At 37.1% G+C, this 18,843-nt stretch overlaps 6 protein-coding genes and 1 long non-coding RNA gene across 12 annotated transcripts; 4 read left to right on the top strand and 3 right to left on the bottom strand.

Moving 5' to 3' along the window:
• Positions 1-782: 782 nt before the first annotated feature.
• On the top strand, positions 783-4,550 carry LOC145230584 (putative sodium-coupled neutral amino acid transporter 12). Its single transcript, XM_080096044.1, has 12 exons — positions 783-1,069; positions 1,143-1,264; positions 1,363-1,447; positions 1,512-1,632; positions 1,716-1,820; positions 1,919-2,018; positions 2,076-2,178; positions 2,247-2,340; positions 2,501-2,799; positions 3,307-3,423; positions 3,827-4,065; positions 4,172-4,550. Exons 1-12 carry the CDS (start codon positions 1,055-1,057, stop codon positions 4,296-4,298), a joined length of 1,527 nt encoding a protein of 508 aa, XP_079952170.1. The 5' UTR covers positions 783-1,054; the 3' UTR covers positions 4,299-4,550.
• On the bottom strand, positions 2,246-3,831 carry LOC145230589 (uncharacterized). The gene is made up of 2 exons (XR_013860689.1): positions 3,523-3,831; positions 2,246-2,676 (listed from the first exon to the last, which is right to left on the bottom strand). It is a non-coding gene; the product is annotated as an uncharacterized LOC145230589 (long non-coding RNA).
• Positions 4,551-4,854: 304 nt separating the features above from the next.
• LOC145230585 (fibrinogen C domain-containing protein 1-like) lies at positions 4,855-6,418 on the bottom strand. The gene is made up of 6 exons (XM_080096045.1): positions 6,152-6,418; positions 5,981-6,087; positions 5,817-5,913; positions 5,659-5,755; positions 5,417-5,557; positions 4,855-5,180 (listed from the first exon to the last, which is right to left on the bottom strand). Exons 1-6 carry the CDS (start codon positions 6,405-6,407, stop codon positions 4,988-4,990), a joined length of 891 nt encoding a protein of 296 aa, XP_079952171.1. The 5' UTR covers positions 6,408-6,418; the 3' UTR covers positions 4,855-4,987.
• Positions 6,419-6,482: 64 nt separating this feature from the next.
• On the top strand, positions 6,483-14,093 carry LOC145230586 (uncharacterized). Of its 4 annotated transcripts, none has more exons than XM_080096046.1 (8): positions 6,483-6,629; positions 12,039-12,142; positions 12,358-12,425; positions 12,484-12,576; positions 12,908-13,103; positions 13,169-13,300; positions 13,378-13,548; positions 13,618-14,093. In XM_080096046.1, exons 2-8 carry the CDS (start codon positions 12,046-12,048, stop codon positions 13,734-13,736), a joined length of 876 nt encoding a protein of 291 aa, XP_079952172.1. In that variant the 5' UTR covers positions 6,483-6,629; positions 12,039-12,045; the 3' UTR covers positions 13,737-14,093. The 4 variants fall into 4 exon arrangements, with proteins under 4 accessions (XP_079952172.1, XP_079952173.1, XP_079952175.1 ...); XM_080096047.1 differs by having other exon boundaries at positions 6,484-6,602; XM_080096049.1 differs by lacking the exon at positions 6,483-6,629 and adding an exon at positions 6,724-6,816.
• Positions 6,983-8,111, top strand: LOC145230588 (uncharacterized). Its single transcript, XM_080096054.1, has 4 exons — positions 6,983-7,515; positions 7,582-7,706; positions 7,764-7,905; positions 7,964-8,111. The coding sequence occupies exons 1-4, from the start codon at positions 7,325-7,327 to the stop codon at positions 8,034-8,036; spliced, it is 531 nt and encodes a 176-aa protein (XP_079952180.1). The 5' UTR covers positions 6,983-7,324; the 3' UTR covers positions 8,037-8,111.
• LOC145230587 (uncharacterized) lies at positions 8,826-11,257 on the bottom strand. 3 transcript variants are annotated; one of them, XM_080096050.1, is made up of 6 exons: positions 10,187-11,257; positions 9,965-10,118; positions 9,597-9,792; positions 9,420-9,482; positions 9,314-9,352; positions 8,826-9,239 (listed from the first exon to the last, which is right to left on the bottom strand). In XM_080096050.1, exons 1-6 carry the CDS (start codon positions 10,351-10,353, stop codon positions 9,085-9,087), a joined length of 774 nt encoding a protein of 257 aa, XP_079952176.1. In that variant the 5' UTR covers positions 10,354-11,257; the 3' UTR covers positions 8,826-9,084. The 3 variants fall into 3 exon arrangements, with proteins under 3 accessions (XP_079952176.1, XP_079952177.1, XP_079952178.1); XM_080096051.1 differs by lacking the exon at positions 9,314-9,352 and having other exon boundaries at positions 10,187-11,061; XM_080096052.1 differs by lacking the exons at positions 9,314-9,352; positions 9,420-9,482 and having other exon boundaries at positions 10,187-11,056.
• A 1,254-nt stretch (positions 14,094-15,347) lies between the features above and the next one.
• Positions 15,348-18,137, top strand: LOC145229212 (uncharacterized). Its single transcript, XM_080094512.1, has 7 exons — positions 15,348-15,441; positions 15,729-15,796; positions 15,923-16,015; positions 16,094-16,289; positions 16,354-16,485; positions 17,031-17,201; positions 17,271-18,137. Exons 1-7 carry the CDS (start codon positions 15,348-15,350, stop codon positions 17,387-17,389), a joined length of 873 nt encoding a protein of 290 aa, XP_079950638.1. The 3' UTR covers positions 17,390-18,137.
• The last annotated feature ends 706 nt before the right edge of the window (positions 18,138-18,843 follow it).

Here is an 18,843-nt window from a genome sequence, read left to right as displayed (position 1 = left end):
GTATGAATAGAGTGTTCTTGAACCACACAAAGGCAAACAGCACATGCAAACATGTGCCAGGGTTTGGACCACTCTGCACTGTATAAAGTTTGAAACTCTCACATATGATATATTAAGTCTGAGTTGGTAAAAACGCCTATTCCATTTATTTGACACCTTTATTGAATTATGAAAACGTCTCAGAGAAACACATATTTCCATCATTAGCAAATTTAACAAACAAAATCTTGCATTTTCTGCATCTTAGCAAAAGGTCCTTTGAACCAAAATAGTGTAACGCATTGGGAATTGGGATAAAACACATAACTGCCAATCATAACATGTGCAAGTTGCATAATAATTCTATTGCATTGAATGTTAGTTAACATTACTATTTCTGTATTTTGCACCAAAAACGTTTAGATTATTTTTCAGTGTGAAAAATTTTCACAAAGCCAAGCCTGTTGTGGTTTTATTGCCAAAGTTTTGGCTTTTGCAGGCACGAAAATTAATTTCCTAAACGGGCTTATTTATGCAAATCTTACTCACTAACAATAGAACAATTAGTTTTGCGACTTTGCGTGCATGACTACACGTGGAACTTAGAGACAAATCGGCAATGCCGCGTCGTTGCAGTTCAAGTGCAACGATCCATGACGAAAACACCAACACTACAACATTTCAAAGCTCTCTGGCTCACATTGTGTATGTGGTTAGAGATTATTGTCTACTCGTGGACTACAAAATATTTTAACAAAATAACTTCACTTTTATTTTAAATTTTGTCTGAAAATTTATGTACTGTTTTTACCAAGCCAAAAACGCTTTAAAGTCAAACGGTTTTGATTTTGTTGCATATTGTTTAGTGGGAAAACCCCTGATTACGTAATGTACTGTGCACAAGTCGAGTTTGGTTGCCAAATATCCTTTGAAATGAAGTGACTGCTTTAAATGTGCAATTAGTTTTTACTCTGACATTGTTATTACGTGGACACTGCAGCAGTGTTGCAACTTTTGAGTGGAAGCATACGTAAATTTCGACATTATAGGCAGATATTAACTTTTAAAATTCATAATGTATTCACCTACTGTAAGTATTTGTATTCCTGTTAGCCGCACTGCGTGCTATTATTACTGATTTATTACATGTTTCTTTGCCAAAGGTTGGAACCATTTATGTGTTCAATCTCATTGTTGGGACTGGTGCCCTTACTTTGCCTAAAGCAATGGGGGCAGCAGGGTGGCTTATCAGCACTGTATTGCTTTGCTTTCTTGGTTTTGTAAGGTATGTAATTTACAGTGATATACAATGAAATCGTGAGACCTTTTTTGCCACCACATGTTAAGCATGCTTGTAACAACACTCTAACCTCTTGTTTGTAGCTACATCACAACTACGTTTGTTGTTGAAACTCTTTCCGTTGCAAACGCATGCATTCGGCAAAAAAAGACAGTTGATTTGGATGAGGTAATATTAAATCTAAAACTGGCTTGATTTCTTGTGGTGTCTGTAAAATACTGCATTTCTAAAGGATGATACCGACGCTAGTTCTGATGTTACCAATGCTGCAGCCAGCAACATCAATGAAAATGTTCGAAATCGACCAAACTCAACATCCGAAAGTACAAGACTGCTGGATGAAAGCAATAATTGTATGCATTTTGGGATTAGCCCCATCATAAAATCTTTAAAAGGTTAACTGGTACAAAATGTTGATTGTTTATCTATGTTACAGTGACATCATATTTAACAAGCAATCAATCCTCTTTAAAAAACAGTGCCTTTGAGATAACTCAACCTGTGGAGATGGGTGAAATGGCTGACATGTTTTTTAACAAAGGTAAAGATTTAAATTTGATTTATTTAAAAAATATTCAAATTTTGTGTTTTTTTTTTATTTGTAACCATGACATTTGACTTTCATTTTTAACTTTTCAGTTGGTCGAACTTTGTTTTACTTATGTATTGCCATATACTTGTATGGGGATTTGGCTATATATGCTGCTGCTGTTCCAAAGTCACTACGAGACATAGTGTGGTATGTATTGCTTTTATAGCTACCAAATTTACCTTAAAATCATTCCTTTTATCAAAGCCAAAACATGTCATGTGCTTCAACCAACCACACTGTTCCAAAAGATAGTGATATATGTTGGGGTTCAACAATAACAAGAATGGATGTGTACAGAATATTTTTGGTAGGAACATGTTTTTACATTGTAACCACTTAAAGGTATACTGTTTTCACTAATTTAATGTTTCACAGGCAATTTTTACTGTGGTACTTGGCCCGTTTACTTACTTCGATATTCAAAAGACCAAATATCTTCAAATCTTTACTACTGTGTGCCGTTGGGTTGGTAAGTGTAATGTAAATTGTGTGTGTTTCCCCAAACATTGATATGATATTGGTGTATGATCATTTTTGTGTACTATTGAAAAAGAACATATTTGTATTTGTGAATCACAAGCATATTATTTGTTACATTTCAATACAAACAGTAACGTATTTCTGCACAGCTTTTATCATGATGATTGTATTAGCAATCGTTCATATGGCGAACAAAGGCAGCTCTGGAAAACCTCCTCTAGCCGATCTCACTGGTGTTCCCAATCTCTTTGGCGTCTCTGTGTATTCATTTATGTGTCAGCATTCTCTTCCCTCTCTTGTTACTCCAATTCGGAACAAGCAGCACCTTTCAAAAATATTGGCAGCTGATTATTTACTCATTTTGCTCTTCTATTCATTGCTTGGATTTACTGCAATATTTTGTTTTCCTGGTGAAATGCTGAAAGACATCTACACCCTGAATTTCCAGGTTGGTATGAAAATGTCACAAATGTGTTGTTTAGCTGTACATTCTTGCATGTTGGCACCCAGTTTAACTTCTTATAACCCAGATTTTTGAACTAATTTAAGCAAACATAAAAAGGAGAATTGTCTCCTGGAACAGGCACTAAATTTGCAAGTCACTCCGTTTTATTTTGTTTTTCGGTTGTGATTTGCAAAGTTGTACAACTAAGTTCAGGGCAATTTAGACATGCCAAGTGTAGTGGTTAGCCTTTTCTACATCTAAAATTTGTGTGGTTTAACTTCCTCCAGTACAAGTATGTGCTTTCTAAGAATAGAAACTGGGAAACACTTAGCCTTTTTCTTTTTTACATGACCACAGTCACATGTCAAACGTTTTGTGTCATCGTAGTCAATTATTGAGGTCGAGCACATGACGTGTCGTTAATCAACTACTGCTCTTTTGTGTGAGCTGTAAAACAAACTTGGCATGTAGTATTATATTGCACCCTTAACATGTAAGCGTTTCATTTAGGACTCATGCTATGTTACGGATGTATCATTCCTTCGCTACTTTCTTGGGCTCTTTCCAGTGTTCACCCTTTCAACCAACTTTCCTATTATTGCTGTAACCTTACGAAATAACCTAAAGGTTAGTTTAGTGATTAAATAATTAATTTGATTAGTCACATCAAACTATTTCCTTGTGAATATCACAGGCCGTAAAATAAGCAGGTTTTTCAGTCACTACCTGTTAACATCATAAGCATTCGTGTGTAGCTCAGTCGTTAGAAGATACTGAATAGGCTCCTGGGTTTGAATCGCACCTCGGGCGAGTTCTAACATATGCCTTGAAAAACTATAGTCAACAGAAAAAATGTGTATTTTAACCCAGGAGGTTTTCCTAAATACTGGCATTAATTATAATTGTTTGATTTCAATAAAGCTTTGTCAAAAAGCCCAACATCAGCCATTCAGTTTTCGCTAGCAATTAGCACCATACACGAAACTAGACACCAGCAACTTTCAAACCAACCATCTTTAAAAATTTCTAGGCTCTTTTTAAACCGACGCAGTCGTTTCTTATCAACCGATTGCTATTTCCAACCATGGCTATTCTACCTCCCATAATCATTGCTTTTATAACAAACGACCTCACTACGTTAGTCGGTGTGACGGGTTCATATGCTGGAGCCGGTGTCCAATATGTTATACCCGCTTTGCTGGTTTATTATGCAAGAAAGGAAGTCTCATTCAGTGGTTTTAAAACATCTCCCGATAGAAACCAACACAGGTGAATAAATCTTTTAAAATGAAAATTTTAATGCATTGGTCGTTAGTTAAACCGTTAGATGTCTCTGTAGCGTTGATGTGACAAAAAAGTAATATTTTTTCTGAAGGTCGCCGTTCTCGAGGAAGTCTTGGATATTTCTGGTTCTTGCGTGGTCTGTTATCTGCCTGGTTTTTGTGACAACCAACCATGTTCTGTCTTGGACCACTCACAAAAACGGTACCCATTCTGGATAATGGGTTCGTTTCCTTTACTGCATTTTAACTCTTTTGGGGTGATACGGGGGTATTGCAATGCTGTAATTTTATTGATTTCATGTTTAGGTAAAATGGTTGTGTATTGTTTTCAACAGATAGCAATTTTCGTATCTGCCTGTTCGTACAGTGCAATGTTATCGATATTTTTATCGCTTTGTTATTGTGTACATTTCATTTTAACTCTGTTTTGTATTATCTTTCAAAATGTGCCTATAAATTCTTCTTATTGGAGTGATTTTGTTTATTAATCAATTCATATAACTAACTATACCTATATCAATCACAGTACGCGAGGCCCATTAAAGGCGTCATACCGAATCAGCCGGTCACAAAGCATTTACCACCATATGGCAAGCCATAGGCTCGAAAAATCTAGCCTGCGGTGGGATTCGAACCCACGACAGGAGTCTTTCGGGAATCGCGCTCTACCAACTGAGCTAACTATACCTATATTCCATGTTTAAACGGATTGAGACATGAAAAAAATAATTTAGGCAGCATTGGGTTGTGGAATTGTACCCCAAGCTAAAAAAAATCAGTTAATACTCGTTTTATTACTTTTGTGTTAATCGTATTTTTCAAGATTAAATACTCAAATTGTATTCATTGGTAACCAGACAATTACGCCAACGTAAATTCGGGCACATTTGGGTCGGATCCCTGTCCCTTTAGTCACATCGTACTTTCATCGTGGAGGCTTTCAAGGTAGCCGAGCTGCCTTTCCACGGATGCCAAACGTTACCGTGCCAGCTGCCAGTGGAAGGTCCGTAAGCCGCGTTCAGTTTACCAACTTGGCAGTTACGAAACCACCAACCACCGCTGATACCGTATACGTCTGTCGCGCAGTTGTTGCTATCCCTCCTGAAATACACGTTGCTTGTGACATAAATCTTTTAAAGTCAATACCGGGTATCAAAACCAATGAAAATGTTGTGCTTTATGTTTACTATGTTTTAATGGCGTAAAGCTACGTTAATTAAACATTAAATTAGCAACAGGGACATTTGATTGAGCCCTAAAGCGTCCCCACAGATCGATTTTAAAGATAATACTAAGTTGGTACTACTGGTCGACCAAACAAAGATTTTTTTCCTTACAAGTCATGATCGCTGTCTTTCGTTGTAAAAGCCATTCCGTCGTGAGTGTGGTCGGACCTAGTGATGGCATTGCCGGCAGTCCCGCTGTATCCAGCAATATGTAGACGATAAAAGTCACTTTCGTCTTCGATGGAAAACGCACTACAAGTACATCGTAAAAAAACTGCATTTGAGTAAGAATGTGTGTTTTGAAAGTGGACCATGTCATGAGAAGGAGCAATGGTTTTGTATGTAGCGTATACCTGTATTCTGCGTAAGCATGATCATTGTCAAAATCCCACAAATCCACTCGCATTCTGCAACCCCTTCCGTTGATCATTTGAAAAAGTTTTTCCAGTCCTGAACGATATTAAAATTAATGTACCGTACAGGATTACCACCTCTTTCAATTGTTCTTTACCCATCCAAAATTCGCCTTCTGGATCACCAAAACCATCTTTGTATTCCTGCCATGTCCTTGAGAAATCCACACTTCCATTGAAGCGTCGTTGAAAAACCTATCACAAAAGATTTACACCTGTGCTTTAGGCCTACATGGCTGTGTTTAATTTTTGTATGACTTACAATCCACCCGCCATCGCAGTAAAGTTTTTCACCAGATCTAAGGGTCTGATACCCTACCTTCGAGGAATCTCTACATGTTGTGGAGCGATGGAGTGTTTCGTTTAACTCTGTGCATTTAAATCAAGTTGTAGACTGTTTTAGAGAAAATGTAATTGAATCACTGTTTATTACCTTTAATAAGACTTGCAAACTTCCGTTCCAAAGCGTCCGCGTCGCCAACATCGCCCTTTTCACCTGGAGGACCCTGGGCACCGATTGGCCCAGCCTTTCCTGGCACACCTGGTTCGCCCTTTAAAGTATCCGATGGCCCGCTTTCTTCTCTGCACACCGGCACAGTTACATATCTGCAATCCTGACTCTCCGCGAAACGAACTTTGTCAACCACAACAAAAACCACAAACAAACAATAAAATTGATATTTTCTCATTCTTGTAGGGCACTGACAAAATAATAAAGTTTGATCTTTATAGTTGGTTGTGCAGAAAATCTGCCCTAAGCTATCAGTAGAGGCTCGATCCTAACTGCACGTAGACACGCAGAACATGCTGTGTAACTTAACTAAAATCAACAAGCACACAAGTTAACCTCGGGCTGGGATCTCCCTAAGCTGAACACGCCGAAGGTAATCAAGATTATAATCTTATACAAGGTAAAAGAACACGATAAATCATGTAGGAATCATACGTGTTGCCAATACAAATCAGAAACCATTTGATGACTAACTTCTCATTAATGAGCACTTACTTTTCTAATGGAAAATACTTCATATTTTGTCGGTAATTTTCCGCTCATGTTGTTAATATATGGCTGTTCGAGATCGCGGCATAACATACTTGGTAAGCTGTAATTGTGTTTTTTTATAAATTGTTTTCAACGAAACTGATTAGAAATTTGTTTATGGGTATGATTTACACTTGAGGCTATTGGTCATTTTTGTGACGATTCGGTACACGGTTTTCTGTTTACCAATCACCCGATGGCAAAAGTAGTTACTGGTAAGTAGTTACTGGTCCATTTCGTGATTGGCTTTTACAGAATCCTGTCATATAATGCAAAAGGCATTTAAAATCGTTGAGCGTTGATTCTTATTTAGCCCGTTTACATGGCCACTTCAAACGTGGCCAAAAAGGTGGCCTGGCCCTCTTTTTAGCCACCATAGCCAAATTTTCGCGAACATGGCTTTTCAAGGTGGCTTTTTCGAAAAGACGCTGCCGTAAAAAGTGACCTTTTTTAGCCGCTTTTTATGGCCGGTTTACATGGCCATATAAGCCATCTACTTCGGCCTACACAAGTTAGTTTATCATTTGAGAAGTTTGAGTACGGATAGCAAGCAAGTTATATATCATGGCTGATTTGAACCATATGTTGATTGCTAAAAAAGTATGTGACAGTTACATGTTAAGGTTAATTGTCAGCAGAAGAAAGTTGTACTGGCAATGGCGGATTAGAAAGCGACAGCGCAAGTTTTTTGCTATTTGTTTGGCAGTAATATCGAAACATATCGATAAAACCCGACGATTTTGGATGCTGCAAAGGTAAGACTGGTTGATATGCACAGCTGCAAGGATGTACAAGTTGATGCCTAACTGCCTATGTTTAAGATCATCAGAATGGTGGAAATTTGCAAAAACTCATTACACTGATGAGTATTGGATAAAGGACTTTAGAATGACAAAGGCTACATTTGCTAAAATTCTGGAAATTGTAAAAGAGGATCTTCTGCCTGGTAATTTTTTAAATGTTGTATTAACGTTTAATATTTTATTTTGTGCACATTTTTCAGATGAAAGAGCAGTTAGGGAGCCAATTCCCTTCGAAAAACGTGTTGCCATTGCTCTGTTTCAGCTAGCTTCTTCAGGCGAATACAGAACAACAGGAATAGTTTTTGGTGTTTCTAAATCTTCCGTTCACAACTGTGTGCATAGGTAAAAAATCCTGGTTGTGTTGCAATTCAAAACCTTTAAATGTATGATTTATGCACAGGTTCTGTAGAGCAATGGTGAAAAACATTGCAACTACATTAAAATTCCAACTAGCCAAGAAGCAAAAGAGTTAGCACAAGCCAACCAAAGGTGCAACAAGTTTCCCCAAGTATGGGGCTCCATAGATGGTTGTCACCACCTCAGCAAGGTTCTGCAGATTACATAAACCGAAAAATGTTTCCATCAATGGTACTTCAAGCAGTTGTTGACAGACAGTACCGGTAAGTTTTTATGCTTCATTCACTATTTAACTTTATTTTTAATGAAGAAAAATTTCTTAGGTTTCTGGATATAAGCATAAAAATGCCTGGATCCAGTCATGATGCTGCAGTTTTAAAAAAATCAAGACTCTATAAAATGGCTGACCATATTTTGCCCAAGGTAATAGTTGTGCTGTTGTCTTGTGGTCAAAAATGTTTACAATTTATGTTTTTGTTGCAGGGGGAGATTATAATTGATGGTGTGAAAGTACCATTGATGATTGCTGGAGATGCAGCCTATCCTCTTTTGCCATGGCTTATTAAACCATATACTGGGTCTAGTATATCACCAGAACAAGTTTCCTTTAACTGTTACCATAGCAGTTCAAGAATAGTGGTTGAAAATGCTTTCGGCCGCTTAAAAGCAAGATGGAGAATTCTCCAAAAGCGAATTGCTATGCCTGTAGCAGATGCACCTATGCTTATAGCCACATGCTGCATTCTCCACAACATATGTGAAAATCAGCAAACTCCTGATCCTCCAGATTTTGTTGAAATACCGCCATCCCCAGTGCAAGGTGGTTTAAACTTGGGGGAAAGGAGTGTTGAGAGAGACACTATTTGCCAATTTCTTGCAAATACCTTTCCTCTTAGAACAAGTAGTCGCTTTTAAAAATGTTTGTATTGTGTGTGTTCTATTCATTTCTAATAAAAAAGTGAAAAAATTTAACAGCACCAGAACATTGAGGCAGTTTATAACAGTGAACATAAAATGTTGAAAATAAGAAAAGGTTGAATGGAAAGTGGAATGTGAAATAAAACAAGGCACTGTCAGTACTTAATTTTTCTTAAGGGCATCAATAAAATAAGAAAAGGTTGAATGGAAAGTGGAATGTATAATAAAACAAGGCACTGTCAGTACTTAATTTTTCTTAAGGGCATCAATAAATTTTTCATTTTCCCTCACAATAGTTTCATTTAGTTTTTCGTTTTCTTCTTTTATCAGAGCTCTGTCCTTTTCCCCTTCTTCAATTAAAATCTTGCACATTTTCTTCCACTTCTCTCCTTCTTCTTTAGCTGCAAATAACAAAATAATGTAATATTGAAAAATTCTTTGAAATGTTAGAGTAAATGCAGAAAAACTGCAGTACCTTTCTGTTTATGTCTCCTTTTGGTTCGACCTGACTGACCTACATGTTATCACATTATTATTAAACTGTCGCCATTTGCAAACAATCTTTTCTGACAAATATATACCTGATATTCCCACCACTTCACTTTCACCTGGCATACTTTGTGTTGCCTCTTGTGTCTGTTCATCTGCATTAGGAACATTTTTTTCTAAACTATTTTGTTATCTAAGGTATTGAAGTATAAATATGATCAAAGTGATTCGTTAAGGAGATATTCAGCAAAACAAATCATGTCAATTACCTATTGATTCCAAAATATAAAATGTTTCCTCTTCAACTAAACTTCTTCCACTAGAAGGTCCTGCTTCCTCTTCCGCTGGTGGTTCAGCAATATTTATGTTTTCTTCAGTCAAATCAGGTTGGTGTGGAGATGGTGTTGGTGTCACTTCAGCATCTTGGGAAATTGGAATGGACTCTATTCCTCCAGATCCCCATGCCTAACATAGACAATATAATTATTCTATACCAGCCCCCAGCCTTTCGTAAATGTTTTTTGGAAACCAATTTTTAACATACATGTTAACAAATGTTTCGATACATTAGGTCAATTGTGTTAAACAAAATGCTGAAACAGGTATTATGTTCATTTTTGAAATCGATACAACTTACCACACTCCTTGGTCTTGATGCTAAGACTCTGTTCATGATATCAAAGTAAGGCCATGACAATGCCTTACTGGATGCAGCACCTGATTTGCTAAGACCACCACTTAAGTCATGATATGTTTCTTTCATTTTCTTCCATTTGTTTTTTATCTGGGTTCTGAACAGCAGTACAGAGGAGATATCATGATAAAAAATTAGGTTGTTCTACTGGATTAGTATGCTTACTTTGAAAAGTTGTAGCCTTTTGATGTCATTTCATTGACTATTCCATCAAACAAAACATTTTTTCTGACATTCTTGGAATCCATTCGCTGCACCAATTTTTTTTCTTCAATGCAACAAACTAGGTCTTTTGTCGCTTTTTCTGTCCATTTTGCTCTTAAATCCTCCATCTTAAGAATACTAATGTTGTAATATAATCCTAAACAAAAACCATTACAAAAAAGTAACTTATTTTAGGAACTAATTTTATTCATGTCTACTCTAAACATGCTTATAAAGTAATATGAAATAATTTCAGGCACATCATAGCTTTTCTGTCAGTTACAGATAGTAGAAACTGAATTTATAACAAACTTTCAGCTAACCAGTAGTCCAGTACACAGGTTTAGTTTATTTCCTGTTTGGCACATAAATGAAACCTGTTTGTCTGAAATATGCGTCTGCCTCCCTTAAACTGTCTGATTAATGGCTGTTATCTGTCCACCCCAGCAGTTTACGACTCCAGAACCAGGAAACAGAGGCAAACACAGCTGTTGATACATGTACCAGGCGACGCACTCCCGCAAAAAGCCCTTTTTCGAAAAAGCCCTTTTCGATTAGACCACCTCGCGAGGAGGTCCGGAAAAAAGCCACCTTTTTAGCGAAAATTCGGCCACAATGGCTAAAAAGAGGGCCTGGCCACCTTTTTAGTAGTGATGTACCGAATCGGCTAAATTTCGATTCGGCCGAAACCGAATATTCGGCGGTTTTGCCGAATAAATTCGGCCAAATCAACCGAATCATTTATGACGTCACGCGAAGTCGTACGCTACGCGTTTGACGTGAAAAAAATGTTTATCTACCAGGCAGCCAGTGCAAAATAGTTGTGTTTCGTCCTTATTTCACTTCTGTGGGGTCTAAAATTGCCTTAAGCATGATTGGCAACCTGCCAATGAATTACTAATTTTTTTGACTACCGTGGGAAAAACGATAATGTGTTGAAAAAGATAAACATTGACGCAATTTTCGTTATGTTTGGGCTTTTGAAAGATTGCGTGGACCCTAATAAGCAGAAAAGACACGTTTAACGCTTTAAATTTGTGTTCTTAAAAGATTCGGTTTCGGCCGAATCGCAACAAATTATTCGGCCGAAACCGAATCTTTGCAAAAATGATCGATTCGGCCGAATAAATTCGGCAAACCGAATATTCGGTACATCTCTACTTTTTAGCCACATTTGAAGTGGCCATGTAAACAGGCTAATTTGGATAAACTGAAACTATACAACGTTTACATTGTAATGGTCTTCTAAGCATATCCTGCAGGCATAAACTAACTTTAGTTTTGGTTAGAAATTAACGTGTAAAATGCCTAGAGGACTCGTGCATGTCGTCATACTTATCGCCACTTCAGTTGTTTCCGCTGGGCCGTAAAATTGGCCAGCTTACGCACAGCGGCTAGTGCAGTCGGTGTCCAATAGCGTTTTAGGATTCGCGGTGCAAGAAATAATTCAGGGAGCAGTCAGTAAATAGGCGCAGTGGTCAACTCATAGAACTGTATTTATAACAACAGACATGACAAGTATAGTGAACAAATGCTACAGCGATCCAGACCTGTTGCTGGGTCAAAATGCATAGCACGACTTCGAGGTTTAAAATACGTTGCGTGACTTCCTGTGTATCAAAAAAAGTGATTCAATAACTTTACTGAACGTTCGGTGTAAAAAAGCTAGACAACTGAAAACAATCAGATTTTGTCGTTGTCTGTCGCTATGAAAACACGATAGTAACTAACATAAGTTATTTGTTAAACAACTGAAGCTTTGCAAAACAACTTCACAGCATCTTTTCATGGGTTTAACTTTTGTTTAACTTAGATTAGAGATGATGAACACTGAGAGAAAATGGATTGTTGGGTGTGCAGCTGTTCAACTACTTACTACTCTTCTACTTTTTATTTACCTCAAGGACGCTTATCCAGGTAAAGTGGTACAATAACCTAATAGCTTTTTGCTTGATTAACACTAAATAAAAAGTTTGAGACCGCTTAACAAAGGGCTTTATCTTTGCGTTGCCTATAACAATGTACATTGTGATGTAAATAACGACTGTACATTTGTTCAGTTACTTCACAAAAGTGTGTATAGTAAAACGTTAGGAATTTTTAAATTAATCTTTGCTACTTGAACTATGCAGGTGTAAACATGACAACACCATCTGAGATGATAAACAAATACAAACCGGACACATCTCTCCAGTCTTTGGTAACAATGTCCGAAGTGTGTTTATTTCACCAAAGTGATGCAATTTCCTTTTTTGCAGTTTCGTATATCATGGGCGTACTTGTTTGTTGGAAAATTCTTGACACTGTATTATCTATATGGACTGGCGAAAAAACGTACAATATTCAGCACGGTAGGTCATCAAAACGACTTAATCTAAAATAGCAAAGAAATATTGGGAACTTTTTCATTATTTTTTCAAAACGCCCCCTTTCCCATTATTTCGAGCGTTCGCGGTCCTTAAGCCTGAATGTGTATTTCAGAAAAACGAAAGTTGATTGCTGGATTTCAGCTAGTTATGTAAAATTGAGCATAACAATGATGCAAAGACAGCATTTGACATCTCGCGGTCCCCCCAAAATTGCCTCACGGACCCCAAAAGGACCGCGGACCCCAGTTTGAGAACCGCTGGTCTATATCATACACATGTCCTTTATTTATAAAATATCTTGATTTGCTTGTAGAAATTGTACATTATTTGGATATTAACAATGGTGAACATGGTATTATGGATGTTGGCATATGGATTTGAGGCATTTAACCATGCCCTGCTAACAATGGTGGTGATGGCCGGTCTGTGCTTTGTACATGTTTACGAGGTAACCAAACGATACGTTGACAGCGAAATGAATTACAAAACTTCTAGTGACCCGCTTCCAGGTAAATGGCAAGAGAAATGTTGGACTTGTTGGACTTGAATTTATTTGAATCTGTAATTTTGACAGAAACCTCAACATGGATGTTCCGGCACCTGGTGGTATATCCAAATGTGTTCTCAGCTTGGTGGGGAATAGAATCGATTGCATTCTCACTTGTATACTTTTTAGCCCCACTTTCCGAACAAAGCATTGGAGAAAGTAAAATGCACCTGTTAATAAGCTATTATTATGGATTGAAATTTAGTGTGTATTAAACAAAGCTTTTTTATTCACAGAAACAATAAGCGGCACAAGCTCTCTTGTTTTCTTCGGGATCTGCCAGATATTGTGGGTGATGGCCGATTTTAGTTACTTTAAAAAATATACTCGCCACATTTGGTGTGTCTACGTTTTCATGGTGTATATTGCTGGAGGTATCCTGGCAATTAACTACGAATCCAGTATTGGTAAGAATTTACTATGCTGTGTTTGACCATTGACCACAGCATTTTATCGTGTTAATTGTTATTTTGCAGGTTTCACAACAAACAATTACGTTTGTGTTGGAGAGTGCTTATTTGCACTGTCAGCTCTCTTTTTCAGATACCAATCGAATCAGAGCCTTCTCCACCGACCAGAAGCAAAACTTAAATGAAATGTGTGCATTGTTTTTTAACCACTCTACCTTTTTTGCCGAGAGACCCCAACAAAATAAAAACAAAACATTTTTTTTACCTAGTGATGTTAAATCATTGTGCAAACAAAATATTTGCGAAAAGGTACAACTTTGACAAACACAGTTTGACAAAAGAAGTTGTTTAATGTGTATTTGGTTTTTATAACTACGAGTTTAAATATTTGCTATTTTGTTATATGTTTCAAATGACATTACTTGCTTATAAAAACCTCTATTGTATTCACGGAAATATGTTTGAAGTATTACGGTTGTGTATGTTTCGCCCTTGCTCTTACAAGTATATACCCAGGAAAACATGTGTTTGGTAAACAGAAATGAGTCAATGGTGTGTCATTTTGAAAATCTCCAGATGAAAACATGTAGAAGATGGGCTACATTTTTGTCACGAGTCTCCTTTATTTTAGCCACTGTTCCTAGACGCGTTCCATTTGATTGAATGTACCTATTTTTTGTTCAAAGGCTAAGGTTTGTTTTCTTAACGGGAATTTGTTTTCGTCCGTATCCGTATATTAACAAGTCAATAATTAATCGTCGAGATGGCCGAGTGGTTTGTCAAAGCGCCTTGTTTTTTCGAGATTGTTAGTTCTAATCCAGTCTTGACACTTGTGTTTTCCTCAATCAAGAAACTCAGCGGCATTGCCCCTTCCCATTGAAATCTAATAGGTTAAACATAATAGAACATGTAAATTCTCCTACAGCGAAAAAAATGAGCCTATCGGCCGCAGGCCGCTCGTGTTAGGACCATCAACATCATGCATTTAGACGGCAGGCACTAATTTGCCACACTTAATTAATGGCAGACAACACAGATGCCACAGCGGTATGAGTTGAAAAATACAACCAACTTATAACTCACACGAGACAAAAAAGTACAAAATACCCATATGTGGTGCACACGCAACTGTCGCCTATTTTAAAGGAATCATTTGTAAAAAGGCAGGAACTTGGCCGAATGGTCCGTCGCGCCTGACCTTCTGTACAGATGTTGACGGTTGAGCTATTTGTGAGGGATTGAGTTTTTTAATGAAATGACATCAAAATGGACTCTAAATTTGTCCCTAACCGTATCGCTGTCTGACTGGCAATTTTGAAGTTCTGTTTTTACGCCACCTATAGACATTAAGCAAGTTTTTGTTTGTTGTAAATTTTGGTGTTATGAGTAGCTCTACAGGAAAAGTTCACATGCCAACCTTGACTATCAGGTTTAACATATGTTTGATATGGTCATTATAGCATTGAAAACTTGCCTTGCCAAGTCAATTAATCAGTTGCAGTCATTTTCGATGCATCAGAAAAAGGACAACCGTAATGAACAATGTTTGTGTCAAATTATTGAAAGAATCGGCTGCTAAAAAAAGCGTAAACGTAACAAAATATAACGGTTGCTAAACAACTGAATTAATCAGTAGTCATTTCCTGGATATATAGTGAAGCACCATAGTATGAAATATAGTGAAGCACCATACTAATGAAAGTTATGTGTTAAACCATCAAAACAACTTTGCAATAATTTTACAGCATGATTATATGTGCACTGCACTTTTGTTGGATTAACTCATATCAGGCACTATGAACACAGAGAGAAAATGGATTGTTGGATGTGCAGTTGTTCAACTGCTCACTATCGTTCTTCTTTCAATATACCTGAAGAATGCTTATCCAGGTAAAGTTGTACAAAAATACATTGCGCTTTGCTTCAACAGTGAATCAAAATTCTGGGCTGCTGGATAAAAGAGCCAAAGTGTTGCGTTATTGGTCTGTTTTGAACAAAGTACATTGTGATGTAAACAACGACTATGCAGATGGCAGATTCCTTAACAGGGCGAGAAAACAAGGCGGAATTGGACTTGATTGTCCTAAAGCTAAACTAAACCCCAAGTGTACTTTTAACGAAAGATCATTTCAGCTTCTTGGTTTCCAATTTGTCCTAAACTTTGCTGAACTATGTAGGTGTAAACATGACAACACCGACAGAGATGATAAAGAAATACAAACCGGACGCATCTCCTCAGTCGTTGGTAACTATTAGTAATATAGGAAGTATAAATTGGGTTCGGACTGAAACCGAATATTTCAGTAACTTTGCCTCAAAATTTGACCGAGTCACAAGAATATCACAATTAAATTGAATTTCCGTTTTCCAGTTTAGTATATCATGGGCGTACCTGTTTATTGGAAAATTCTTGGAACTATATTATCTATATGGACTGGCGCATAACCGTACCATCTTCAGCACGGTAGGCCGTTACAACGAATAGCCAGACATCAGGCTTCATCATTTAGAATTCTAAAAACTGTATTATATTTGCTAATAGAAATTTTACATAATTTGGATTTTAACATTGGTGAACATGGTATTATGGATGTTGGCATATGGATTTGAGGCATTTAACCATGCCCTGCTAACAATGGTGGTGATGGCCGGTCTGTGCTTTGTACATGTTTACGAGGTAACCAAACGATACGTTGACAGCGAAATGAATTACAAAACTTCAAGTGACCCGCTTCCAGGTAAACGACACCAGCATTTTTTTACGTGGATGCTAATTTATTTAAATATGAACTTTTCTAACAGAAACCTCAACATGGATGTTCCGGCACCTGGTGGTATATCCAAATGTGTTCTCGGCGTGGTGGGGAATCGAATCGATCGCGTTATCACTTGTATACGTTCTGGCCCCATTTTCCGAACAAAGAATTGGAGAACGTAAAATGCTCTAGGCCAGTGGTTCCCAACCTTTTTTTAACGCGACCCAAATACTTACCAAAATTTAGTTTTGTGGTTTCTCGCGACCCATGGACATGCTATTTTAGTTGTATTTTTGTCTGTAAGTTAGGAAAGCTTTTTGAAAATTACTACGCCAGTTTAGCAAATCAATAACCTTATAACGAACAAACGCTGTTGTTTTTTACGACCAAACACTTCCATTTATTCCGAACTTGGAGCTGAATTGAAGCATTTTATAGCCAGACAACGCTCTACTGTGAGCTAACACATCACTTTATGACGTCACCAACAGTTTTAACCATTATCACGACAAGTTGTGATGAAATTATTATTGGGCAACAATTTAAAGCCCTGGGTAATATAAAAGTAACGTTACGAGGCGTCAGAAAGTAGATGCTGTAATTGTCACTGAAACAAGCGACCCAACAGAATGTTCAGGCGACCCAAAGGCTACTCACAAAACTGGTTTTATGGCATTATAGGCTATAAAAAGGTATACAAAACAAAGGGTTGTTTTTTTACAGGGTCAATAAGTAGCACAAGCTCTCTTGTTTTCTTTGGGATCTGCCAGATATTGTGGGTGTTGGCCGATTTTTGTTACTTTGAAAAATATACACGTCACATTTGGTGTGTTTACGTTTTCATGGTGTACATTGCTGGCGGTATCCTAGCAATTAACTACGATATTAAAATTGGTAAGAATTTACTATACTGTGTTTGACCATTGACCACACCATTTTATCGTGATAATTGTTATTTTGCAGGTTTCACAACAAACAATTACGTTTGTGTTGGAGAGTGCTTATTTGCACTGACTGCTCTCGTTTTAAGATACAAATCGAATCAGAGCCTTCCCCAACGGTCAGAGGCAAAAACTAATTGAAATGGTTATATGGGGGATATATTTTCACCTTTTTGTCACGAAAATGCAAAAAATTTATATTTTGGCACCATATTATCATTGTGGTGTCGAATCATATGATATATCGTGTACGCATCTTTTTTGTACAATGGCGAAGTCACTATTTGAAAGCTTACTTGTTTTTTTGTTCAAATTTTGAGAAATGTAGCATACGTGGAAACAAAAATCGGTTTGATCGATTACGTATTCGTGTGGCTAGTCATTGTGTGCTGTAATATGGTAAAATAGTGCTGCACCGTACCCGCCTTCCTGCGTGCGTATAACGGAACAGTCAGTTTTGTTTTTGTTTTAGGCTAACAATAGCGTTGCAATGTATTAATTCGTTTTTCTTTGTTGGGTAACATTGTTGGGTAGTTAGTGATCTCGATTGAGAAGTTGTGAATCGATCAATCACCACCGGTATATAGATAATTTAAGAATAAAACAAACTTAAACTGAATCTTCTTTTAAACCAGATAAGTTTGTTGGTCCAATCAAGTTCGGATTTACCATGGTTTATTACTGTATTAGTGATTGGAAACACATAACCAAGCGTAGGCCTATGTCTGCGCCAAATTTTACTGCGACAATACGCAAATCCAGAAAAACTTATTTGCTAAAATATACTTTAAACAAAGCGCTGCATGGTTTTCGACCAGGCGACCAATTTTTGTACATATACTTTTTGTGCTATTCTGTCGCAATGTTGTTTTTTCCTTATCAAGCAATAGACAGGAAACATGTCTCTTTATTTCGCAGTAAGCCTACCATTTTATTTTTTCCATGGGTTTTAAAGTATTTGGGTCATTACTTGTAAGTTGAAATGTTTACATTGGCGCTGGTAGGTCTCTGTTTAGAAAAAAATCAAATACAAATAATGCAGATGAAACAGAGAATCTGCAAATGGATAACTTGTGACGTAACAAACACACAACGATTCAACCATTTTACGCAATGATCAACGTGAAAATACACACACGATACCAGAGTTAGTGAACTGAAAACAGTCTCTTCAACTTTTAAGTTGACTGAATGTCACACTCACAGCATCAGGCTTGAGCAAAATTTGTTTTCAAAACGTTACCACTTTGCCAGTTTTCACGAATGCTGCAGTTGCTAATGAGGTACACATTTCACTTCCATTGATAAGTATTACGTAAGCATTAAGTAACTGACTATTACTTCAATGAGGAAACTAAAGGTTATGGTTTTATTTTTAAAAGATTAGTAAGTTACCGTTGCCATATCATCTGCGGCTGCACCTGATAGAACCATGCTACATGCGGCTTGGATAACATATACACAATACACGTAAAACCTAGCATAGGAAGTTTTAAGTGATTCTGAAACAGATTTTTTTTACCAAATTTGTTGATAGCTTCAAAGTTTAAACAAAGACATGAAAAAACAGATTCTGCAGATTAAATGGCTATAAA

The sequence above is a fragment of the Phallusia mammillata genome, chromosome 5 (assembly GCF_965637545.1).
Source record: "Phallusia mammillata chromosome 5, kaPhaMamm4.hap1.1, whole genome shotgun sequence".
In the NCBI taxonomy this organism is placed as follows: Eukaryota; Metazoa; Chordata; class Ascidiacea; order Phlebobranchia; family Ascidiidae; genus Phallusia; species Phallusia mammillata.
Note: the sequence above shows the minus strand (reverse complement) of the source record. Positions and strands in the feature narration are given on the sequence as shown.